This window comes from Suillus subaureus (assembly GCF_016647635.1).
Source record: "Suillus subaureus strain MN1 chromosome Unknown BJ212scaffold_18, whole genome shotgun sequence".
Classification (NCBI taxonomy): Eukaryota; Fungi; Basidiomycota; class Agaricomycetes; order Boletales; family Suillaceae; genus Suillus; species Suillus subaureus.
This window is the reverse complement of record NW_024538574.1, coordinates 723,327-737,147: the sequence shown is the minus strand read 5'-3', so window position 1 is coordinate 737,147 and position 13,821 is coordinate 723,327. Positions and strand designations below refer to the sequence as shown.

Sequence of the window (13,821 nt, the reverse complement as noted above, 5' to 3'; positions counted from 1 at the left end):
TGAATATGTCCTTGATGGTATATCAGTCTCTACGCTAGAGCTTTAGTTTGATGTGCTACCAGATTCCTCGACGATGGTACTCGTGCACACGATATTTGCACAACCTATTTGCGCAGAATGTTCTGACTAGTCTTTGACAATTGGCATGTTCTCGGACTCGATACTGACGCGGGGCTAGTTCTTAGAATCCTAGATGCAACTATGCTTCAAAGGAACGGTACTACTGGCACCACACGTGTGTCCAGCTAAGCCTCCGCGGGCGATTTTTCTTCCGAGTGGCGTTTTCTTTGTCCACCACGTACATACACTGTACACGCTTGCTTATTACCAAACCTACCGAATTGTTCTTTCTCTTTTCTTTTTTTACGATACATATGCTACTTAATGGTACCGCTATGCTGCTAGTGTTACAAATATTAATATACCGGTCCACGCACTTTACCGGTCAGTCAGTAGCGCGCTGGCCGAGAATCCCGCACCGTGATGCACACCGTACCCGAACCGACTTGGAGCCTCTCATCGAGCTCCTAGTACTATAGTACAACTAAATTAAGTTATGGTATGCGATACAGGTTGGCCAACTGCCCGCGCCTCTCGGACTTCAAACTACAAGTCCAAACCGACGAGCTTCAATTTTCTCACCCGGATTCCGCTTTCCCGCGTAAAACAAGGCTGTCCAGACCAACGTTACATCAAGCTCAAAATGTAAGCTCCGAGCCTTAGTTAAGGTCCCTGAACACTTGATAACATTTTGCGTAACTCCACAGACATTTATGACTACCCCATGGTGCAAGTGGGACAAGTTGTATCGCCATTTTCGATCTTCTTTCCCCAGGATTTTGACATCTCGAACGGAATTTTGGCAGTGCATTCCTGTACAGATGCCTCATTGCCAGGGTTCAATACGCTTACAAGTGAGGGCCGATGCTTCCCAGCAAACGCCCGCTAGAATTATCCGTTCACATGACGACTTCAAAGTGACAAATCCACTGGTGTTGACATGAGAGTATAAAGTACCTTTTGGTCTGACCCCTTGATTTGTTGCACGAACAACTTCCTCACTTTTGACATGTCCGAAAAGTCTAACATACAGGAACCACTCGTGCAAGCTATCCCCTCCACCAATTCGGCACCACTTCCCGAGTCGGCTTATCCCGAAACGTCGACGACTTCCTCACCTCCTGCTGTGGACATGTTTTCACCTGTAATCAAAGAAGCACTAATACCGCTTCAAGTCAACTCTACGTTAAGTTCTGTGACGCTCGAAGAATGCAAGTCCGGCATAACTGAGAGACAAGAGAATGGCTTCCTTCGACGGTGGCAGCAATGGTTCACACTCTCTAGTCAACGTAATCGGGTGATCTTTATTGACTAATTTTAGGGATTGGCTTCATGATTGCTGGAAATCTTACGAATACATCGAACAGACTCCCCGTGTGGTCACCCAAGAGCCTACTTGTTTCTACTTAAATGTTCGACGGAAGACAGATAAAGGTGCGCCCTCAGGTATTACATAGCTGCAATTGATGTACCGGTATGTAGAGAAACCAAAACTGGTTTTCAGTGATTTTAGTCCTGTTTTACTCGCTTGCTTACGGTACGGCGTATTTAAGCAATCAGTTCATCAAATGATGAATGGTTATCTTTTGCAGCTCCATTGTGGGGGGTGAATGCTTGAGCAAATATCCACAAATTCACATCGATGAGCTTCTTTTGGAGCTAGATTCATTGGACAGTCGCACTAATGACGCACGTATGACTTTGCTAGAAGAAAATGCAGAAGATGGCCTCGTACGAAGTGCGAAAGCGCTCGGGTATGTGCATAAGGATCTAGATGGTGTGTAGCTCGTACTCCTCATGATAACTCGCTTCATAGCTTTTATGATGCAGATGCGCGCACGTACCTTACAGCCGCAGTCCAGCAGCTTGACATTCTCCTCCTCTTGCTTAAAGAAGAATTCAAACCAGTGTGCGATATGTCCTGTGTTTTCACCTCTTGGTATCTGATTTCTCATAGAGCTGAACGATTGAAACATGCAATAGTACATGGTCGCATACCGCGCGATCTGCTGCAATTCTACTTTCAGAAGAATCAGCAGTTCTACTACCTCGATGACAATAATGATTTTGTGAGAGAACCAACAACACTCTGCGAGATATTCAGATAGATGATGCATGCAGGATGCATTCCGCTTAATCTCTACCTATTACGATGACTTTGACCAGTAAGTTGTAAATGTCACTTGTGGCCATAGCATTTCCTATTTCCTTCTGCAGAACATTCACCCTTAACGGCGAGGGTGCATACTGGAACGGAACCAAGTGGGTTACGCTCGAGCGAGGTCGGATGGTTAAACTGGCCGAGGTTTGTTCCCGATACTATTCTATTTTTTCCGTACTCATTACAATCAGGGGTCATTGATCTTGGCTGATTTCCGAACCAGCAAGATGACGCCCGAGATATGTGAGCGACTTATGGGTAAGAGCACATGTCCCGCAAATGTCCTGAGTTAACCCTGACTCTAGAGCGCGGCAGAAAGTACGTCTCACTAGCGGGAGTCCATCACAGACATTGTGCGTTCCTTAATCACTGTTGGTTTATTAAATTAACCTTACCCCTCTTAGATAGAGGAGTGCGCCCGATCATGAGATAGGTGGATAGTTTCCCACTGACCTGTCGTCTCCAACAGCGACGGATCATGATTGATCGCTTAGGCTGGAACACGTTTGGCTACAACCATGCGTAAGGAATTGTTTGCCAGCCATCCAATCGTGTGATCTCATTGACGACCAGAGATGATTCCCCATTCCCATTCCCCCTTCTTCAAGACAGAAGTAAGGCCCGAAACAACGATGACATCCTGCCCGTACCCGAAGATAATATCGCTCTTTTCCCGCGATTCATGCCAGGTTTTGATCTGGAACGCAAGGTAATCACAAAAGTAGACATTCGAGTACCTCTGATAGTGCTTCTACAAGACGTGGAGCTTATTTGATGTTGATGAAGTTGAGCCAATAAAATTCAACGAAAATGCCTGGAAGCACATTGTGCTCGACGAAAGCTCAAAGGTGAGACCAATCAACTAAAATATTTGTTGGGCTGCTCATTACGGCAGGATGTCATCGAAGGAGTTGTGGGTGCATTCGACTTCAGCAAGGAGGCCATGACGGATGAAGAACAAACGGGCTTGGTAGGTCGAGTTATATGTTTGTTCAAATATGTCACGGTGCACCTCTCGTTGGCAGGTTATACTCCTCCATGGGCCATCAGGAACCGGCAAAACGGCAACCGTTGAAGCCATCGCAGAACATTTTAGACGGCCATTGTACTCCCTCGCAGCATGTTCCCTTCCGTTGGACGTGACCTTACTTGTGGACACGTTGACATCCCGTCTGGATGTATGTTCGTCGACTGCTGCCCACCTTAATGCAAATTTATTATTCTCACAGGCAGCAAGATCATGGAACGCCATAGTATTGATTGAAGCTGGGGATGTACGGTATTTTGCATGTTTTATCGGTCATGAGTTGACTTGCATCCAGATTCTCATGCAGACCCAGAGGCACGAGCCAATAGTGCGTATTAGCTGTCTTCGTCTTGTGCTACCCTGACTTGCGACCAGATGGAGGAACATATTCGCATCTCGACGATTCTCGAATTCTTCGAGCAGCATCGGTGCATTGTATTTGTTACCGCAAGGACTACATGTTCTGCATACATGTCGCATTTTGCTATGAGTACAGGTTTTATCTGCCAATCTATCAATTCCATGCTCACCTGTCTCTCTTACAGCCATCCAGTATCCTGAACTAGATGGTGATTCCCGCCAAACCATGTGGTCCAATATGCTCTCAGGGGAAGCAAACAAGATATCTCGCCGAGACATCGAGGAGCTGTCCAGAGTTGCAGTCAATGGTAAGTAGCCTCGCCCTCTTGTAGACAGTCGCCGCAATATTTGGCAGGTCGGGCAATGAGGAACATTCACACGACGGCCAAGGCATTGGCGCGTTCTAGGTACTTGTCTTCATTTGCCACGAGATTTCTGATTGATCAAGCATCATAGTAAACAACCTCTATCTCTGTGTCATTTGAAGACTGCTGCGAAAACACAAGGACAGGTTGAAGGTGCAGGATATCATCTTTACTGGTGACCTAGTCCAGAGCCGTTTATTAAATATACCCTTTAACTGCAAGGATGTGGATGGACAATATGTAGACTCTCGAGATAGACGTATTGCAGGGCGGTTTTTTTGGATCTATGAACGATGTAACAAGTGTGGTTGTCACCGATCAGTAAATGCACACAAACTTCAAACTTCAAATATCTTATGAATTCAGAATCACGTGAGTTCTTGTTACGTGCATCGTCACATGATTCACTGATATCATACATTCTTTTAAATTCAAAGTCTACTTCCAAAATGTCATCTGCAGCGTCTTCATCAGACTCTTCCAGCCCACCACAGGTCAAGAGAAAAAGAGTTACCGAAGAATGCGATGATGTAGCGCACGAAACAGACACAGCAGATAACGCACCAGTCCCAGATGACAGCGTCGTGTTGTCTCATGCCGAAAAACGCAGACAGAAGAAAAAAGATCAGAAAGTTGAAGATCAGCCGGCGAAAAAGAGAAAAGTGACGGATGGTTCCGCAGCTGGCGTCTCTACGAAGGACTCGAAGCCTGCTGGCAATAGCAAGCCGAAACGTCAGAATTCGGTCTGGGTGGGCAATCTATGGTTCAAGACTACGCCAGATGCACTGCGAGATTTCTTTGATGGCGTCGGGGAGATCACGCGAATACACATGCCCACTAAAAAGGGAACGAAAGGAGAGAATATGGGGTGAGCAAAGTTGTTTCCCTGCTAAATGTGTAGTCGACTGAAGACAAGGTAGCTTTGCCTACGTCGACTTTTGCTACGCCAGATGCCAAAGTCACAGCAATAACCCAGTCCGAACGAGAGCTTCACGGTCGGAATTTACTGGTCAAAGATGGTATGTATACTTGCTATTTACCCTACGCACTTGATGTCTAAGCCTACATTCGCGTATGTGTAGGAAATGACTTTGCGGGCCGTCCCATAACTACACCAGCGGCGGGAACACAAGAGGACGCTAAGGATCCTTCTGCAGGCAAATCAGTGAGCGGCTTGACGAAGACTCAACAGAAGATTCTGCGTGTACAGAAGCAGCCTCCTGCACAAACATTATTCCTTGGAAATCTTGGTTTTGACACTACTGTGGAGTCGATTCGTGAACTCTTTGAGGCTCACAGATACTCGCAAAAGGCTGGAAAAGGTGTCAAAGCGAATGACGCCGAGGCTAGTGCCGGGGAGGAAAATAATGACACGAAAGATGTTTGGTTACGAAAGATCCGCATGGGAACTTTTGAAGATAGTGGTGCATGTAAAGGGTGAGTGATTTGTCGTACAAGGCGCATATAATGCCAACGGAAACATACAGATTTGCCTTTCTTGACTTTACCAGCACCGAATATGCAACTGCCGCCCTGATCAATCCTCGTAATCACCGTCTCAATGGTCGAGATCTAGTTGTGGAATATGCCTCTGCTGATGCAGTTCGTCGAGGTGGTGGTCCAAGATTACAAAGTGAACACAAAAGCGGACCTGGAAAGAAATATGGTGGTCGGCAACCCGACGCTGAGTCGCATCCACGATCTCAATCGCGCCCGGGAAGGCGTGGTGAAAATGAGAAAGAACACAGCACACAACAAGATGACGCAGAATCAATACGACGGAACCAAAAGGAGGGTCCACGACATATAAGAACTGACAGGGTTCGAGGACGTCCGAAACCTGGTGCCGCACTGGCCCAGGCGCCACGTGAATCTGCTGCTATCATACCCAGCCAGGGTCAGAAAATTGTGTTCTAGGATATCACGATAGCAAAGGATAGCGAGAGACGCAGCATTGTACACCCTAATGGTAGATAGCTTCGCAAAAATTCCGTTGTCTACATGGACATACCGAATGCATTTTTTCCAGTTTATGAGTATTCCTCGTCATCCTGAACCATCCCGACGTTGAATTCTGCGCAGAGATCCCACCGAGAGCTTGCAGCAGCAGCTGAAACATACTTGACGAAGCGCATAACGCCCTCGTCCCGCAGAACGAGTAGGAGTGTGTTAAAGCTAGGCTGAACGGTTAGCAAAGTGCTCTCGTCCTCATCATCCTGCTCTCCGGTCTCTGGATCATCATCACGGTCTTGTGAGCCAGAGGCATCGTTGACTTGGTGTTTTTTGCTTGACCCGGAACGATAGACCGCTGGATCATCTTCCTCGTCATGGGGTGCCATGTAACACTTGATAACGAACAAGTCAGCAAAACGTTAATGAGGAAGATAATGGCCCAACCTCCCAACCTCCCCACTCCCCAGCTTGCCAACCACGCGGCTCTTCGCCCTCTTCGTCCTCTTCGTTCGCCTTCGACTTGCCATTTGATCGTGTCTCATTTTCTTCAACTTCTACTTGTGGCGTCAATCCCAACACTACGTCCAATCGCGACTCGTCCCCCTCACTCGTTGCGAGAGTGTAGTCTAAGCCCGGTCTAAACCTTCTCGCTTCTACAGAATAGCTCAGCGGCAACAACTTTGTCAAGATGCTTAGCCAAGCGCGAAACGCATCGCTCGGGAAAACTTCGTCTTGCAACTGACGAAGGATTGCGTCTGATTCACGTTGGGACTCCGTTGTTTTTTGGAGCGTACAGTAACGCCATTTGTGTGGTGGACCCCGCGCAGACCATGCACCAGAGACGCCAGCAGTGTGTGGTGGTATCCTCCCCTGGCGAGTCTCACCATCAAGGCCATCAGCTTGATCTGCCCTACGCAGGTCAGGTTCAAGTTTCGATATGAGAGACGCGGAAAGGAAATGGTGAAGTTCAATATTCGATTCCACGACGAAACGTGCCATCAATGCCTTCATCGTGCGTGTTTGAAGGTAAACTGGGTTAAGGAATTTTGCGAGGTAGGAGATATATTCTCGTCGGAGCGGTCCATCTGGATGGGGTGGCTCTAAGTCGGAGTATGCAACAAAAGTGGTAGAGCTAGATGTCTGTAGTAGGCCCGATGAGACGGATGCACAAACAATACATCTTCCAAGACATACCAACTGTTCTCGTGAGCTTTTGAGCTCAGGAACTGCCTGACCAGCTTGATATCCCTCCTCGCCCTCTTGTGCTGCATGAAACCAGCCACTTATGCTAAGTCTTGCCCTGCCATCTCCTCCTACTACCACTTCTTCTACAGAATGGAAACTTTTGCCTGGTTGCACTTCGAAGAAAATGAATTGATTCCAGCTTGGAGGGATGGCTTTGCATGGCGCAGCTTCAGGCTCAGGGATCCCGTCGACGCCAGGTTGAACAGGATACAACTCTAACGCACCTCCCCATTCTTTTTGCCATTCCTGGCCGTATGGAAGTGGCATATAGAGGATATACGATACGCGCCTGGTTCCAATCACATCGTCGTGGTTAAGCAGATGACAACCCTGCGTGTACGAGTTGACAGACATGTCCTGTTTCGTTCCGGAGAGCGGTCCACACCCAGTGATAGACTGGATGAACTTGCGGAATTCTGATGAATAGAGTGCATCGCGGAGAGTAAGGAGGTTTGGAAAGAGTGCAAGTTGAGCTTCAGATAGGTACGAGAGTGATGCAAGGTCCCCGGTTTGGTTGACCTAGGAAAAAGATGTCGGATAACAGATAGTCTGTTAGGATCGAGGCTCACCTTATATATGTCTGTCTCCTTCTCAGTGAAGCTCAGTTCCTTGATACATTCGTCCTTTACGTTCTTGAGAAGATCGTCCTGGAAAAGCTTTTCGATAATCGCATATTTGAACGGTTCACTGCTAGCGTAAGCCTGATGCAGTTTCTGCACATTTTCTGGCCCAAAGAGACCGGGATAGAAGCGCAACTCGTAGTCCACGGTCGATGTCGACGAGGAATGGGTCGTTTTTAATCGCTTGAGAAGCGAATCCGAAGAAAACTCAGGCGAAGGAGACCGCTCGCGAACATGGGCCATTATCTTCTTTTGAAAGTTTGGTGAGGAGGCGACTCCGCCTCGAGGGTTCCCTAGCTAGTTGGTCGGTCGGATGACCTGGTGTAAATTTGAAATTTGGATCTACATCAGTCTACATCATGACATAGCGCTAAAACCATCGATATATTTATCGCATTTACATAATGTAATCGCTAGGAACCACTATTCTCTACGACTTCGAATGATTCTCCCCTCAATACAAACTCTGCGCTACATGACCCTAGTAGACCCCCAATCTGGCCCTCTCTTGCTTCCTGATCATGTCCACATCTTGCAGATACGTTGCAGCTCTCGCCCACTTCGTGTGTCGCCTTTTCGTTTGATTGGGCACAAAGCCAGTGTCGAACTTGGGCAGAATGTTCTTCAAGTTTGGTAAGACGGAGGAGGGGAATGCGGCGACAGCCAACGGATTTTCGATTAGCGATGCCCCGACAGAGAGCGTGGTGATCTTGGTATTGATTACACCATCCCCTGGTACCATGGGCGTCACAGCACTGTATGAGGCGGCGTCCATGCCGATGCCAAGAGTGCACAAATCTGGGCAATGCAAGAGCAGACTGGCCAACCCATCCAGGGTGATTTGAGGACGCGCTGGCATTATCCACATGCCCTCATCGCCCAGGCGTACTTGGGCCACGATTTCGCGGCTCTGATGAGGTCTTGGTTGTTTATAGTAAGGTTGCCAGAGGTTGATGGTAGCGTGAGTTCTTGCAATGTGCAAAATGAGAACAGAGGCATGATTTCAGTGATTGTAAGCAGCCAATCAGAAGTCGAATCGAGTGAGAGAGCTTGCACTTGTTGTGCTGTTACACGAGAGGCAAGGAGTAAAAGAAAGGTTTCATTACTGGAAGATCGTGGGATGTTCCCGAGAGAGATGTGTACACTTCTCGCGGATATCCACGTTGCTTCAAGGAAGGGCACGCATGGCTCGGAACCCTGCGCGTGGATTGTAAGATGGTGAAGAGGGTTTGAGAATGTGGTCGGGCTGTATTTGAAGGAACCCCTATTCAGTGATAGAAATGAGAGTTGCAAGTGTTCGAGGGATGGAAGAGTGGAGAGGTGGAGCAAGGCGGGTCCATCAACGGCTTCTGTGCTAAGGGTCCTTGAGCTGTAGCCAACCACATACAACTGCTGTTGAAACTGGGACGGATGTGGCTGGATCAAAGCCAGTGGTGGAAAAGGATTTCATGAGGGGACATGTAACTCCCAGGTTTGGCAAAACCGAATACATAAACAAATTATCCATCGCGTATACATGAAGCTCAGTTAAGGTAGGGCTGAGAAGTTTGGAAAGGAGGTGACTGTATTCATAACTACTGTCCAACCAGAACAGTTTTTCAATGCGAAGGAGTAGGAAAGGCCAGGGACGACCGCAGGGCGTATCCACGAGTTCCAGATCTAGAGGGAGGCCATCTATACGCATGACACTCCGCCCCACGCCAAGGGCCCGAACTCTCGTACGGTACTTTTCGATGCTCTGCCAATGAGAGATCCAAATGCGACCATTTAGCCCCTGCATGCCGTTTGAGACAGTGTGATCATGGAGCACCGGAAGCTTACCAGACGATAACGGTTTGCCGGTTTCCGTGCTTGATGCTGCGGCACAGAAAATGATTGGTGGATGCGGAAGCAGGTGCAGCAAACAGCAGTTGTGCAGGCATGGAACCAAACGAAAATGAAGGAACTGCACAGTGAGGTTGCAGGTGTCGATGATGCAGCTGGCTTGGCGAAAAAGTTGGGTATGGAGGGTGCGGTGGTGGTGGTAGGTGGTTGTGTCGTGGGCAGGCCAAATAAAGACGCCGGCACTGCAGGGGCTGCTTGTGGACTCTGTGGAGTAGACGAGGTTCTAGAGAATAGGCTGGGTTTATTGGCAGCTGGAGCTGAGGCCCCAGGCGTAAGACTTGCAGGAGCAGTGAACTTTGAGGCTCCCGTGCGCGTTGAGGTATTGGCTTTGTCTCCTGATACCGCCAGATGTGGATGCAGCAGGAGGTGGCAGGGTGAATGTAATGATGGGTATAGCAAGAGCTGTAGGGCCTAGATCAGGCGCACAGTGGCCGGTCGGCCTTTGATTGTGGGGTATCTCCTTTCTTCTGCTCCCTGAGCTTCGCCATCGCCTCGGCCTCAAAATCCTGCTTCTCCCATTTTGGGAATGCACGGAACCCCGGATGACTCGGAGATGGACCCTTGGCTACACCAGGAATTAACGGTGGAGCCAGTCTACTAGAGGTAGCCCCAGACCGTAAGAACAGCAGAAAAGTGCTACGAAATAAATCCCTATCAAGCAGTGGTCGAGGTTTGACCCAAATACTAAGTATCGGATGCTTAACCGAAGCTGAGCGCTGATTACTCCCGCTTTCCCTAAGTACAAGTTCGGCCTGACGATTGGGATGGCTTTCGTTGTGCCCGCACATATGTATGTATCTCTTAAGCAATTTACCCGCGCCTATGATGAACGATGTCAAAGTTTCATGATCCATGTTCCTGCAGAGTTCAATTATAACTTGAACGTGACTGAATGATTAGCGCTGCCTTGAGACTTGGCGGCGCCCGCCTGTGATCAAGGGTATTTGGGCGCTTGTTAAATGGTTCTATCTCCTCCCTCTAATTCTTGCATCCATTTTCCCCTCAGGTTGATCTCGATCTTTGACTGTTCGCAATGAGCAGACATCACAGGATGAAACCTCCTCGAAAGGCCTCTAGATCCAGAGAAGCAACTGCTGGCGAGAGCTCGGTATGTGCCCTCATGAAAGTACTGTCGACGAGCGCTAATAACATTGTCGCTGCTTCTGACGCATCCTTCATCCAGAGTCAGCCCCGTAGCGGATTCTGTCAGGCCCTCCGGAAATTTAAGAAGAATGTGACTAAAAAAGTTGCTGTATGTCGACCTCAATGCTGCGGGAGCTGGAATCATATAGCTGATATTGTGTAGAAACCCTTCAAGCGTTCCCGCCACCAAACCCCTACCGTCCAGAACGCTGATCTTGAAGGTGGTTCATCGAATCAGAGTGTTGAGGTAAGTAGTCATTATATTCATCCTGAACTTGTCTAAGGTCTACCCAGGATATGTCGCCTCTGCATCCTTCCGATGGTGACAAGCCTGTCACATCTGAGAATCCTAGTGGCCATGTGAACCAAGGAGCGTCCGGGGAACCTGCTTCGAAGGTATTTACGCCAAACGATTTTTTTTTTCGTCTCTAAATTCTGGTGGATGCACAGGTCCAGGCTGTTTCGTCTGGCGTGGAGGAAGGTCCTGGTCCCCAATCAGTTGACGATGAACTTCGGGGTGCCCGTGAGGGTATGGAAAGTATGAGACTACTCGGGGGACATGTCACGTCTCTGGCATCCGTAGCCAAGAATGGCCCAGCAGGTCTCGCTGCTGTAGACAATTTCCAGACCACATACCTTCAACCACTCAAAGTTTTCAACAATGTCATTGAGAACCTTGCGAATGTATGGGCCACTCTTCTTGGTTAGAAGCGAGCTCACAAGTTACGTAGGTACATCCTTACGCCAAGATGGTGCTGGGTGTGCTGTCTGCTGCATCCAAAGTACGTGCAGTCTAGCCTTCCTGTTCAGCAGTAGTTGACTCTATGCAGATTATTCTCGCTCAAACGGAATGCGACCAATCGGTGCAATCTCTTCTCGAGAAGTTAGGAGATGTTTACGGCTTCATGTCGCAAAAGGACACTCTTAGCCAGATCTCATCCCAGCGCAGTATCGCTGGACGGATCGCCCAACAGACTCTAGAGTGCGCGCGTTTCATCGGGGACTACTCGAGGAAAAAGAACTTTTGTAAGTTATCGAGCTATTGCACTCTGCATATTGTGAATCTTATACCACTATCACAGTGAAGAGACTCGTGGAAAATGCTGTCTCGGGGACGGATGATCTGATTACACAGTACAGCAACGCTTCGGAAAAGCTTATGCAACAATTTCGGGACCAAGCTATTCGGGACATAGCCGATCTTGTCCGGTATACGAGTAAGGATTTGGACGTACTTCTGACTATGCATCCACTCATACCCCTTCAGGTGAGAAACTGGGTGAGAAACTAGATCTCAGCGGTATGCTTTACGCAGCGGGCGCGGGACTAGATACCACGAAGCAATGCCTACCAGAGACGCGCACGGAAATTCTCTCCCAGATCACTGAATGGATCAACGACAGTGGAGATGCTGCTCAGCATGTGCTGTGGCTATCTGGGCCTGCAGGCACGGGTAAATCAGCCATTGCTCACACAATCGCTAACTGGTTCAACGACTTGGGAGGGCTCGGTTCGTGTTTCTGCTTTGATCGGGATCTTAAAGCCGACAAGCGCCATGAAAAAGTCTTCTCCACTATTGCTCGCGACCTTGCTGACCGGGATATGGAGATGAGACGAACATTGGCAGACACAGTCGAAAATGCAAATGCGCTCAAGAATACGACAGATATTGTCCAGCAGTGGCGCAAGCTGTTTATGGAACCGCTAAAGAAGTTATCTGGGTCGAGTGTGGGACCTGTCTTAATTGTGATCGAAGTGCTGGATGAGAGTGGCGGAGTCGAGACAAGGCGTAACCTTCTCCGTATACTCGCTGGTACACTGGAAGGCGAAGGTCTTCCCCAAATCACTGAACTCCCATCCAATTTTCGGATTCTCGTCACCTCTCGCCCGCTTCATGAGATCGACGATGAATTTCGGGATGCTCCATATATTCTACGGTTATCCATGGACGACATTGCAGAGAAAGACTCGAAGAGAGACATCCGTACTTTTGTGTCTCACGAGCTGAAAGAGGTGTCTGGTGGTCTTGGGGACAAAGAGTTCGCAGTCCTCGCTGACAAAGCTGATGGACTATTCGAGTGGGCACGTCTTGCATGCGAATACATCCAAAAATCCTCTGCTTACTCGCGCGCAATTGAGCGCTTCAATGCTGTCGTGTCCCACGATCATGGAGAGCGGAAAAAGTTGTTGTATGGCATGTATAGGTTCATTTTAGGAGGAAACATGGGGGAGGACAGCACGGGAATCGAGTATCAGCGAGGGCTAGCAAGGTTTCATTCCGTGATGGGACAAATACTTGGCTCAGCCGAACCCCTCTCTTTAGATGCCCTGAATGCCATGCGGGGCCGTTTCCCAGACCAAAGTGATCGTTACGAGGTGGAACTCGTGGTAGCAGATATGGGCTCCCTGCTGAGCGGCACCACCAACCCGTCTAGCCTCATCCGACCCCTTCACGCATCATTCCCCGAATTCCTGACAGACAAATCAGCCAGCGGAGACTTTTTCGTGGAGACATCGAACGCGCAACGCAATCTTGCTTTTGCGTCGCTTGGAGTGATGGAAAACGACCTTCGCTTCAACATATGTGATTTAAAGTCTTCATACCTCCCCAATAGCAAAGACATCGGGCTGCCGAAGCGAATTGCAACATGCATTCCCTCGCAACTGTCCTATTCCTGTCGATTTTGGGCTACACACGTACGAGAAACGGACTTCGACACTAAGCTCGCAAAGGAAATTGGATCATTCTTCGACAACGAGCGGCTACTCTTCTGGATTGAATCACTCGGCCTTCTCAATGCACTCAGAGTTGCAGTTACTGTACTTCCACTCATCTCCCAGTGGCTGAAGGTGAGAACGGAGTCCCCTGGTGGCGTCAAGTGAAGCGCTTACGCACGAATGCAGGGCCGTATTGGCTACCAAACTCTCTTGTCCACTGCAATGGATGTGCAGAGATTCGTCCAAGTCTTTGGTGGGATGATTTTGCACAGCACGCCACATCTG

The 13,821-nt window shown here is 48.7% G+C and overlaps 5 protein-coding genes across 5 annotated transcripts; 2 read left to right on the top strand and 3 right to left on the bottom strand.

The window, feature by feature from the left end:
- Window positions 1-1,030: 1,030 nt before the first annotated feature.
- BJ212DRAFT_1358556 (uncharacterized protein) lies at window positions 1,031-4,313 on the top strand. Its single transcript, XM_041335819.1, has 21 exons — window positions 1,031-1,329; window positions 1,382-1,494; window positions 1,543-1,597; window positions 1,653-1,837; window positions 1,891-1,969; window positions 2,018-2,129; window positions 2,182-2,225; window positions 2,278-2,365; window positions 2,413-2,479; window positions 2,527-2,574; window positions 2,626-2,633; window positions 2,691-2,743; window positions 2,795-2,930; window positions 2,980-3,069; window positions 3,117-3,191; window positions 3,247-3,399; window positions 3,451-3,576; window positions 3,624-3,738; window positions 3,794-3,916; window positions 3,964-4,015; window positions 4,065-4,313. The coding sequence occupies exons 1-21, from the start codon at window positions 1,070-1,072 to the stop codon at window positions 4,150-4,152; spliced, it is 2,070 nt and encodes a 689-aa protein (XP_041192697.1). The 5' UTR covers window positions 1,031-1,069; the 3' UTR covers window positions 4,153-4,313.
- Window positions 4,314-4,333: 20 nt separating this feature from the next.
- Window positions 4,334-6,084, top strand: BJ212DRAFT_1358532 (uncharacterized protein). Its single transcript, XM_041335818.1, has 5 exons — window positions 4,334-4,841; window positions 4,894-4,903; window positions 4,950-4,992; window positions 5,056-5,410; window positions 5,461-6,084. The coding sequence occupies exons 1-5, from the start codon at window positions 4,423-4,425 to the stop codon at window positions 5,888-5,890; spliced, it is 1,257 nt and encodes a 418-aa protein (XP_041192696.1). The 5' UTR covers window positions 4,334-4,422; the 3' UTR covers window positions 5,891-6,084.
- On the bottom strand, window positions 6,004-8,139 carry BJ212DRAFT_1568943 (Oxoglutarate and iron-dependent oxygenase degradation C-term-domain-containing protein; the record flags this gene model as incomplete). The annotated part of the gene is made up of 4 exons (XM_041342016.1): window positions 7,741-8,139; window positions 7,121-7,690; window positions 6,371-7,066; window positions 6,004-6,318 (listed from the first exon to the last, which is right to left on the bottom strand). The coding sequence occupies exons 1-4, from the start codon at window positions 8,032-8,034 to the stop codon at window positions 6,004-6,006; spliced, it is 1,875 nt and encodes a 624-aa protein (XP_041192695.1). The 5' UTR covers window positions 8,035-8,139.
- Window positions 8,140-8,219: 80 nt separating this feature from the next.
- On the bottom strand, window positions 8,220-9,852 carry BJ212DRAFT_1358528 (uncharacterized protein). Its single transcript, XM_041335817.1, has 2 exons — window positions 9,172-9,852; window positions 8,220-9,140 (listed from the first exon to the last, which is right to left on the bottom strand). Exons 1-2 carry the CDS (start codon window positions 9,569-9,571, stop codon window positions 8,650-8,652), a joined length of 891 nt encoding a protein of 296 aa, XP_041192693.1. The 5' UTR covers window positions 9,572-9,852; the 3' UTR covers window positions 8,220-8,649.
- BJ212DRAFT_1272951 (uncharacterized protein) lies at window positions 8,273-8,650 on the bottom strand (the record flags this gene model as incomplete). Its single annotated transcript, XM_041331056.1, has 1 exon — window positions 8,273-8,650. One exon carries the CDS (start codon window positions 8,648-8,650, stop codon window positions 8,273-8,275), a length of 378 nt encoding a protein of 125 aa, XP_041192694.1.
- Window positions 9,853-13,821: the final 3,969 nt, after the last annotated feature.

Excerpts from the sequence above, each read along its gene's own strand:
- BJ212DRAFT_1358532 (XM_041335818.1), top strand. The coding sequence starts at position 4,423 with ATGTCATCTGCAGCGTCTTCATCAGACTCTTCCAGCCCACCACAGGTC. Across the intron at positions 4,993-5,055 it reads GAATTTACTGGTCAAAGATG|GAAATGACTTTGCGGGCCGT; the intron begins GTATGTATACTT and ends GCGTATGTGTAG. Across the intron at positions 5,411-5,460 it reads GATAGTGGTGCATGTAAAGG|ATTTGCCTTTCTTGACTTTA; the intron begins GTGAGTGATTTG and ends GGAAACATACAG.
- BJ212DRAFT_1358556 (XM_041335819.1), top strand. The coding sequence starts at position 1,070 with ATGTCCGAAAAGTCTAACATACAGGAACCACTCGTGCAAGCTATCCCC. Across the intron at positions 1,330-1,381 it reads CTTCGACGGTGGCAGCAATG|GGATTGGCTTCATGATTGCT; the intron begins GTTCACACTCTC and ends GACTAATTTTAG. Across the intron at positions 2,931-2,979 it reads GTTTTGATCTGGAACGCAAG|ACGTGGAGCTTATTTGATGT; the intron begins GTAATCACAAAA and ends TGCTTCTACAAG.
- BJ212DRAFT_1358528 (XM_041335817.1), bottom strand. The coding sequence starts at position 9,571 with ATGCAGGGGCTAAATGGTCGCATTTGGATCTCTCATTGGCAGAGCATC. Across the intron at positions 9,141-9,171 it reads TTCAACAGCAGTTGTATGTG|AAGCCGTTGATGGACCCGCC; the intron begins GTTGGCTACAGC and ends CCCTTAGCACAG.